The sequence below is a fragment of the Trichechus manatus genome, unplaced genomic scaffold (genome assembly GCF_000243295.1).
Source record: "Trichechus manatus latirostris isolate Lorelei unplaced genomic scaffold, TriManLat1.0 scaffold00013, whole genome shotgun sequence".
NCBI lineage: Eukaryota > Metazoa > Chordata > Mammalia > Sirenia > Trichechidae > Trichechus > Trichechus manatus.
In genome coordinates, this window is record NW_004443949.1 from 22,455,195 (window position 1) to 22,465,827 (window position 10,633).

General features: G+C 38.4%; 1 protein-coding gene across 3 annotated transcripts in view; it reads right to left on the minus strand.

The window, feature by feature from the left end:
* Positions 1–746: 746 nt before the first annotated feature.
* Positions 747–10,633, minus strand: part of LMO7 (LIM domain 7) — a 57,919-nt gene continuing 48,032 nt past the window's right edge. For 2 of the 3 annotated variants that reach the window (XM_023726725.1, XM_023726724.1), the window contains 4 exons: positions 5,732–6,031; positions 3,772–3,880; positions 2,384–2,486; positions 957–979 (listed from right to left, as the gene is read on the minus strand). In XM_023726725.1, the coding sequence (XP_023582493.1) occupies positions 957–979; positions 2,384–2,486; positions 3,772–3,880; positions 5,732–6,031 (535 nt within the window). Of the gene's footprint in view, positions 980–2,383; positions 2,487–3,771; positions 3,881–5,731; positions 6,032–10,633 lie in introns of all 3 variants that reach the window. The other variant, XM_023726723.1, reaches the window with a different exon arrangement.

The window sequence follows — 10,633 nt, forward strand, 5'->3', positions numbered from 1 at the left end:
CATTAAAATTTTTCAGTAAAAACAACATTAAGATTGTGGTGATAGTTTCACATATGTCAAAACTTGTCAAATTGTATACTTTATGTATGTGCAGTTTATTTTATGTCAATTACTCCTTTAAAAAGCTTTAAATAAAACACAAAATTAAGAAAGGCTATATAATTAAGTATGATCAGGAGACATGAAAGGTATATATACACACACAAAGAAAATACTCTTTAAATGCATCAACAATTTTATTTACAAATGTAGTTGAACAGAGAGGCTCACTAGTTTATGAAGAAAACCTTGTATACAAACGATGGTTATTTTTTGTTAATGAAAAAAAGGTGCTTTCTACTGACAATTGCTTAGCAACAATTTTGGTGAAGAAAATATAGCTCCCCTCATCAAGCCAATAAAATGTTACATAAGCTAATTTTTTTTTAATTGTAATATTACATAGGTGGAAAAAAAAGAATACAGAAAGCAAAACTGGGAGTAGATTTCAATGAAATTTTCCATATGGTTCTGCATTAATTTAGTATACATTAAAATAAAGCAAATGCAATTACATATTTATATTAACTATCTCCAATAATGCTTAAGAACCTTTAAAAAACAATAAAATACCCTCTTCAAAACACCACAAGAAAATCAAACTAGATCATTATCGGCCTCAAAAATATTCGGAAATTCTTATTTTTTTCCCTTGTGCTTTTAATATGCTGAATTCAAAAAAGTAAATACTGCACTTTTCCCCCAGACATAATTACCTTCTTATAAATAAACAACAACAAAAATATAGGTCGTATCAGGAATACAATGCTTCTATGGAATCTAAAGAGGCAAAAAAAGGGGGATTATTGTTTTTAAAAACGAGAGCAAAAAGACATTCAACATATATTTATAGATCTACATCAGCAGCAACCACCTCTTCTTCTATCTGCAACAGTGTTTTCGTATGGAGGTTTGCATCACATGGCGGTTGGCTGTCCAGCTGATCAGGCAAGGAGAGAAGAAAGAAAAGCGCTTAGATTCAATAACACTTGAATATCGTCACCTGGGATACAAAGCAGTCATCACTCAGAAAACGGCCCAGTGAGACGGAAAGAGTAACCTTGTCACTCACTCTCAGGACAAAGCTAGGCAAATTCACAGCCTCTGGGCTCTAGAAGTCTTTATTTGCACAAAAAAAAAATAAAATAAAAATAAAAAAAAAAATTGAGTAAAAATTAATTGCTGATATAGAAATAAATGACACTCAACTCTCTATTATTTGCATTGGAGGAGAGTAAAGGCATGGGCAGTTTTTCAGCGATGATTCCAAAAATCAATTATATTTGGCTTTGGAATTTGATTAAAGAGAGAAAAGGGCACACACATACACACACTCCCCCAATATGCCCAGCCTTGACATTCTCCAACCTCAATGTCAGCACCCAGGAAAGAACTGGACAGCTTGGGTAAAAAGGCTTAGAACCCACGGACAGATAAAAGAGAGTTGACTGGGCTTAAATCATTTACAAAAGCACTCTCCACATAAAGGGCCGTATAAATACCTCAGAGTTCAAAACCAAATTGTTTTGCTGATACCACTTGTAATACCCTTTCACAACGAGGAAGAAACACATGTTACCAACATCAAGGTTCAAAATATAAACAGCAAGAATGGTTTCTTTATGTAGCTATAAACAATATGCAATCTCATTACACTGTCCTATGTTTTAAACAACACTTACAAATAAAACATGCACAGACACAAAGCAGCATTTGAAGTTTTTGAAAAACTCGATTTTTCCAAAAATAAAACTGAAACATCATATAATTAGAATTAATGTGCTCCTTTTAAAAAATATCATATATATATTAACATGTGGTTATATATTATAAAAAAGCATTAACTGACTGTTTATTCTTTATTACTTTTTTAAAGGATATTTTTTAAAGTTGGTCATTTTCTAAATCACATAATAAAAGCCCATTTGTTAAACTGTAGAACCAAGCTGAAGGTGGTGAAGACATACCAACCCTTTGCCAACACACATTAATTACAGTCTACATGAAGATTCACTTGAGCTGTCCTGGGTGTTTGTCTGTCTGTACTGCAGTCATTAGCAGGTTCTCCAGACCCTGGGCAGATGGCACAGGAACCTGTCCTGGCTCTCAGGCACTCGTCCCCTCACCATTCCTTGGCCCCACAACCCACCCCTTTTTGGCTGGAATCCTGAGCAGTGACCCACTCACCATACACCTTTTCCAAGGGGACAGACTAACACTACTCAAAAGTGGGATTCTAAGGCAGGGAGGTTGATGGGGAGCTGGCTGCAGTGTCAGGGAGATGCGGGGGCACCCGCGTTCTCCTTAAAAGAGAAGAAATTTTCTCTCTGATTTGCTCTCTTACATTTGAATCTGAGATAGCAGTCGTTGCAGTACAGTTGGTTGTTTCGGATTCTGACTTCGGCTCCTGAGGAAGAGCCGCCAAGGTCACTTTCACAGGCCATGCACTAGGGAGAGGGGTAAGAAAAAAAACATCCACGATCAGTCAGGGCAGCAAAGCTTGAGCCAGTCCTGGGAGGGTAAGGAAGAGCAGAATGCAGCTTTTAAGCTCCTAGGTACATTGCAGCGAGAGCAAAGAAAAAAAAAGGCCTAAAGATAATTAGTAGATAAAAATGAAGCCTGCCAGATGAGACATTATTTAAAGAATTCATAAGCCAATTTCAAGAGCCAAGATGATCAGGCTAAATATATCTAACAGCAGAAATGATTCAGTGACTAGCTTAAGGAAATTTAGTCTTCACTGCCCCTCAGGAGAATGAAAGAGGGTGAGGCACCACATGGAAGAACCAGCTGAGGTGAATGAAGACTCGGACTCTGGCTCCCCACACTGGGACGGCCCCTCCTGGTGTCCCTGCTGCAATGGCTTGGCAGGTGTCCCCACACAGCACCTTCACTTCAAGGCTGGGTATTTTGGTTCCACGTGCTCAAACACTAATTATTTTGACTCATCCTGCTCTGCCTAGGAACAAACCAAGCCAGCAATGTACAAGCTGAAACAAGCTGTAGTCAGCGGGACTCCGGGATCAACAATGAAAATCCTTCTCTGGCCCAATGCAAGTTCAAGAATCACACAGATGTGTCTCTAGAGACAGATGCTACAAAACAAAGCAGTCACAGCCTTCGCTCTTTCTTAAGTGCAAAAACTCATCAAATGTGTAAGTAGCCTGTGCAATTTTAAACATATTTGCAATAGTTTTCCTCATATACTCTCCCTAGTCAAAGTTATGCTTTCAAACACTGTTATAATTGCATGTCCCCATGCTGTTAATGGTGCCCTGGTGGAGCAGTGGTTAAGAGCTCGGCTGCTAACCAAAAGGTCAGCAGTTCAAATCTACCAGCCGCTCCATGGAAACCCTATGGGGAAATTCTACTCTGTCCTATAGGATCACTATGAGTCAGAATCAACTCAATGGCAATGGGTTTGCTTTTTTGGTTTTATGATGTTAATAACACCGGTACATTATATCTGACATATGCCTATGGCAGCATGTTAGAGAAGACATTTATGCACTCTAACAAATCAGAGCTAGGAAGAGCACAGTATTTCTAGATTAACTATTTAAAACTAGGGTCAAGATTTGAGAACTAAGTAATAGCAGCAATTCACGATTCAAAGCGCAGATGCGAGGAGCACCAAGCTCATTAGTGCATGCCCACACCCAGAGCTCAAAGAAGCCATGCGCTCTCCAAGCAAAGCTTTTCGGACCTGCAGGCCGTTGATCTCCATCTCACCTTAAAACAATGTAAATGGTAACAAAGACCCAGGGACTCGATGATCATGGCAGCTCCTTTGCCCAATATGTTATTGCAGTAGGAGCACACGCGCTTCCCACTGACTGACCTAGACACAGAACAAGAAGGGAATGGAGGCTCTCACCTGTACAGTGCAAGGTTGTTATTGAAAACAGCACTCGGGTATTAACATTCAGGATAATTTCAGAAAGGTGCTATGTATCGGGGGAGAAAAACTTTCACAAGCCAACCAAAGCTTGCCTTGAGTATACTGTAACCTTAAAGGATCTCCAGGGTAGTTCTGAGACCTCTGCCACCTATTCACATAATGCACCAGTTTCTGTCATCGCTGTGCTCAGTAGCTGTGTCTGCCCACCAACCGCTCCCCCTCCTCTAATCCATCCTACATCTTCTTGCCAGTCTAACCTGTTAAGCCAACACTAACCATGTCATTCAAAGAACAGCCCAACTTCCTTTGTGACGTGTTGAAAGTCCTCTATCACCTACCCCCTCAACCTTATTTTCATCCTCTTTCTTATTCACTCAGTGTTCTAGTTAAAACAGAGGTGTCAAAGCTTTCCTGACTCTCAGCCTCTGGCTGAAAAGATTGCCTCTGTCAAGAGAATGAAAAGAAAATTGCCTCATGGCTACCATCTAGATAGATAAGAAGGGTTTCTAATTTATTCTGGATGCAGGTCTTATCTCCTCTCCCAGGTGATAAGGTGAAGGCCACTTCCTACTTTTGCATCCCCACAGTATACCATACTGCTGTAGTCACATTGAACAGTGAGCTATAGCAGCTGAGAGCGTGATTTTAGAGGGCCACCTCCTAAACAGAGATCTTCTCAGGGCAGAAAAGCCCATAGCCTGTGCCCCATCTGCTCTCCTATAGCGAGGCTCTCAGTAAGCAAGTGGGTAATCTCTCCTCTGCCTTCCCTCCACCCCAAGGCCCTCCTCATCTCCCCTCAGATTTACCATAAATCCTTAGCCCCTTCTTATCTAAAGTCAAACTCCCTGATACACATATTGTAGGTTCTGGTACATGTCATATTATTTTGGATTGGTATAAAATGTTTTCTTATCAAAGTCCCTGATTTGACAGCTAAAAATAAAACTCTAATAATGATCATTGTGTTTTCATTTGTAAGCATTTATGACAAAAAGTAATATATGTCAGTAGAACTCATTCGTTTCTGGTGACAGAAGCATGCTGCATGTAGTTACATGAAGCATAAATTATCTGTGGAGAAGCTACACACATCTAAAAAGCCTAGCACGTTTTGATATCTGTGCCTTAGTCCATATCAAAAGGTAAGTTTCTAGTGAAGACCCCATCATTGTAACTCTTACACAGCATATGGCCTACAGAAAAGTCAGCTGATGATGACTGAACAAAATACTGGCAAAACAGAGACGAGATAAGCACTGATCTTGATAATCAAAAGTCTAAAAAGCAAGGTCTAATCTACTTTTCTTTCTGTTTTTTTGGTGAAGCTAGTTAAAAGCTCCACAGACTGCAGGACTTGGTTACTATGCCTTCCTCTCATACTCATTTCTTATAAAATGAGTTTGTATAACAGCTATCAAAACAGTCAAACATTTTACAACAGCTTGTACTCATAAAGTTGAAAAGCATTTATGAGCTACTGTATGCTGTTATGATTCCACATTGAAGACTATTCATGTGCGTCTACATCTAAGACACTGACCACAAGTAAAGCAAATGAGACAGTGGCAATAAAGGAGACATTTTAAAGGTTTACAGTAGCTTCACAAGAAACCCGTAAACGCTATTAGGGTAGCATGGAAAAATATTAACAGATCTTTCTTGCCACACTAAAAAGATTTTGGTTTTCTTTTTCATTAGAAAGCTTGGGCAAGATTTTGGGGAAATTTTAAGAGATTTAAGAGAAATTTTATGAGATTAAGAGAAGAAAAGGAGGAACATGAAGGGCCTCACCTGTTGTTGCGTAGCTGGGACCCCGACTGTGAGGTTGAAGGGGAATGGCTGCGTGGTGTGGGGGAAGGGGTGGTGGATACACCTGTGGTCACAGTCTTCATGGAACCAGCTGAAGGAGGGGGTAAACTGGAGGCTGGGTTTCGCATGTAGGCACGGTTTGACGTGGACACCAGCTGAGGTGGTGGGCGACTGAAGTCTTGAACAGAGGAAGATGTATGGAATCCTGTAGGCTGATTGAGCCAAGGAGACTGTCTCCAAGAATTGGATCTTGGTGAATCCAGGTTATCTAGAGATTCACCTCTGAAACATAATAAAGGATTCATCAAAATAGGCATGATATAAATTTATTTAATAAATTACTAAAAAAACAGTTGCCATCCAGTGGACGCCAACTCATGGCAACCTCATTTGTGTCAGAGTAGAACTGTGATCCACAGGGTTTTCAATGGCTGATTTTTCAGAAATAGATCACCAGGCCTTTCTTTCAAGGTGCCTCTGAATGGTCTCAAACCACCAACTTTTTGGTTAGTAGCTGAGCACATTAAGCATTTGCACCACCCAAGGACTCCAACATATCTTTACAGTTGCTAAAATACCCATTTTAGATATTTTGTAAGCAGGTATTAAATAAAAAATCTACTTACATATAAAATCACCTTGAACAAGAAAAGTTTCTCATTAGAAAAGTTTCTCATTAGAAACATCATGATGTTTCACATTTCAATCAACCTCCATTTATTTTTATTTTTAATTACTTGGTACTTAAATAAAGAAGCCCTGGTGGCACAGTGGTTAAGAGCTCAGCTGCTAACCAAAAGGTGAGCAGTTTGAACCCACCAGCCACTCCTTGGAAACCCTATGGGGTAGTTCTACCCTGTCCTATAGGGTTGCTAAGAGTCAGAATAGGCTTGACAGCACAGGGTTTGGTTTGGTTGGTTTAGGTAAATACCAACCAAAGTTGGGGGGAGGGGAAATCTATGAAGAAAAATCTTAAAAAACAAAACTAAACTAATGCTAAAATTCAGAAGATAGCCATTCATCCTTTAAATATTCAACAGTTTAGATATATCAGGCTTAAAACTCTTTTTAAACCCCAACCAAAAAAAAAAAATTTTTTTTAAGCACTTACATATGCCAGGTTTTAGGCTAGATACTTTCACAAAAAATATTAAACTTATTTAATCCTCACAACACTATATAGAATTGTTCTCAAGTATCAGAGAAATTCTGTAACTTGCCCATAATAAAACAGCTAGCTCAAGCCATGCCTACTATGTGATCTTCATTCACTCACCAACCAAAACCATCAATTTAGACAACTGTTGAATTTCACGTTGTGAAGAAATCACAGACCACTCGCTTAAACTAAATATGCATTAAAACAGGATTTAGCTTACAAACTGACTTAAATATAACTTTTTGAAAAAGATCTCTTAAATACATATTAAAAATATCAATTAATACTCATACTTAAAAATATCTCAATACTCATCTACAAAAACTAACTGAATTATTTTTCCCTTACATGGGCAATTTTGTTATTGTTGTTTTTAAAAATTTCTTAGCCCAGGTTTGAAAATTTTGTTTTCCTTTTAAAATTATAAAAGTAATATATTATCATGTTAAAAAAAATACAAGCAGTATAGAAGGGTATCTGAGAAAGAGATAAGAGTCCTCCCTCTCTTACTTAATGAAACTCACCTGCCCTAATTCCCAGAGAAATTAACCACTGTTAATTCTGTATCCTTTGGGCCTTTTCTCACATACAGAAGCACATATTTACATATACATACAAACTTACATAAGTAAATATAACCATCTCTATATACATATGTAAGAGTCATGTATTTAACATATTTAAAAATACAGGATTATTCTACAACACATATTCTTCAGTAGCCTGCTTTTTTCCACTAAACATATATTACTTGAAACTCTTTTCCTATCAGTTTAGAAGACAGACTGGACTTTGGTGGCCCCCAATGAACCATGCACCCTGGTATTCATGCGCTTGTGTAGTCCGCCCCACTGACTCTGGCCCTGGCCATGTGACTAACTTTGGCCAATGGGGATCAGCAAGCATGATGCAAAAGGAGGTTTAATAATCTCTTGCATATTGGGGCTTGCTCTCCTGGAAGGGTTCCTCTCTGGATCCATGCCATGCCATGGGGCAGCCCAAGCAGCTATGTAGAGACCCCACCCATGTGGAGAACAGAGGTTCCCAATCAACAATAGGTGACCTCCCAGTAAAGCCTCTAGATTAGGGGTCAGCAAATTACAGGCCACAATAGGGTCTGTGTGGCCCTGAGCTAACAATGTTTCCTTACATTTTCTAAGAGTTATTTAAGAAAAAAAATTTAAAAAGAAGAAGCATATTATGACAGAGACCTATGTGGCCTACAAAGTCTAAATTATTTACTATTTCCTTTACACACAAAAAAAAATTGCCCATATGTGCTCTAAATGATTGCAGCTACCCAAATACCCTAGCCAAGCAGAAAAAAGTGCCCAGTTAACCCACAGAACTGTGAGAGATAATGAATTGTTTAAACCCACACATTCAAGGCAGTGTGTCTCTTTCATTCTTTAAGGGAAAAAAAACAAAACAAAAAAACCATCACCATCGAGTCAATTCTGACTCGTAGCTACCTTAGTGGTGTGCCACTATTTATTTAACTAGTACTCAGCCTGTTAACCAGTTGCCTTCAAGTTAATTCCAATTCATGGCCACCCCATGTGTGTCAGAGTAGAACTGTGCTCCATAGGGTTTTCAGTGGCTGATTTTTTGGAAATAGATCACCAGGCCTTTCTTCTGAGGTACCTCTGGGTAGACTTAAACCTCCAACTTTTCAGTTAGCAGCCAAGCATGGTAACCATTTGCACTATCTCTTAATAATAGAAACTGAAATTATATCTTCTTTTTTTCTTTTGTTATTGCCAATAATTTTTCAAAGAACATACTTGGGCACCATATTTTCACGCAAATAGAACATGCCTTCTGTTTGTTTGGTGACCACACCCCGCACCCCTCCCCACCGGCCCCTGTGAGGTATCTTCATAAGTGCTGCTATGTCAATTTTTTTAACATGCTGCTCTAAAAAAATTAGCATAGCACGCTTATGAAAATGACTCATGGGGGAAGGCATGGTTGGCAAACAAACATAGAAGGTGCACATTATTTGCGTAAAAATACAGTATATCTTTGCAAAATTGTCCAAATATATATAGAAGATAAAATGCTAGAAAATTAAATTACTCACAGGGTACAGGCATCTAAACTTTTGCTAAATACATACTGAAAAACTGTCCTATTTCCTCATACAATTGTCAATATTAGGTTTAATCAATCTTTTAACTCTCTAAAAATCCGATCGGTGAAAGAGGTGTATTGCTGCTGTTTTAGGAGTAGTGCTGAGCATGTTTTTCTATCTTTATTGCCTGTTTATATGAACTGCCTGTTTATATCACTTGTCTATGGTTTTATAAAGTTGCTGCAGTTTATTTACCAATTTATAAAATTTATTTGTATATTGAGATAATTAGCCCTTTGTCATGCATTGTACATAATTTTTCCCCAATTGTTTCTCAGCTATGGAAATACTGATTCAGGGTAGATGCAACATTTCACTTTTCCAAGACACGTCTTTTAAAATATCCATCTACTTATATCCAATTAATTTATATCTACATACTTAACCTTCTTAACGTTACAAAAATTAGGTTTTCACACTTTGTGAACACTATTATCATTGATTCCAACCTAACCATTATCTCATTATATAAGCAAATATTATTTTTGTAATGTTTAGCAGCCAAGAAAACACTAAGAGCACCATAAGTTATTTAACTGTCTGAATCCCACTTCAGAGTGTAACATCCAGGTTTGCGACTTATTAGCCATGTGGTTTTGGCCAAGTGTCTTTCCTGCTTGAGCCACAGTTTCCCCATATGGAAAAATTGAATAACTGTCCTTGCCCTAAAACATATTCCCCAGATTAAGTGAGATGGTGCAGACAAACCAATCAGCAAGTGTCTGGCACATAAAAGGTGCTCAGTGACATTTGCTCTACTTCCTTTTCTTCCCCTAAACCTTAGGTAACTAGGACCAGAAATTACGATGACATCCCTTCTGCCCCAAACACTCAGAATGCCTAAAATTCATCTGTCTCATAGTCATACAGAGCCCCCACAGTACTGTATTCTCTACCTGCTTCCTGTCCTACAGTGTTGTATTGAAAAATCATTTCTTCTACGGCTCCCCTCTTCCCACTAGCTTTGCATCTGAATCTGGCCTTTGCCTGGAGGTTATATGTAAACCCCATTTCGCCTGCGTAGTATGATTAAGAATGTTGCTGACATAATTTCTATGAACTCCCTACTTGTAAATCCCTTTAAAAGTAACTTGCCTGGAAAATGGCGCTCTAGGCAGAAGAACCATGCCGTCCCTCCAAAGCAAAGATCTGAAAAACTAAGCCGAACAGAGAATACAACAATCCTGAAACCCTAAAACATCAAATGAAGAGATAAAGAACTCAGCCAAGCACCAAATGGACTGAGAAAACTGACAGAGAACCGAGAACGAGGAGAGATCGTACCAGCCAGATACCAATCTAGGAAATGAACTCCCGAGGACTATCCAAAACCAAAAGAAATACAACAGGGAATCAGAGCAGTTAATCAGTAAATGACAACAACATCAAAACAATAAAAGAAGGAATAAATGGCATGGGTATAGAACCTTCTAATGGAGAAGAAGGCAAGGCGATACCAAGTAATGGTAGACTGCTTCAAACTTAGAATTCATGGTAACCACAAAGAAAGTTAACAAACATACTCATAAAAAAAAAAAGAGGAAAAACATAAAGTCTCAGCAAAAACAAAACCTACAAAAACAAAAGAAAT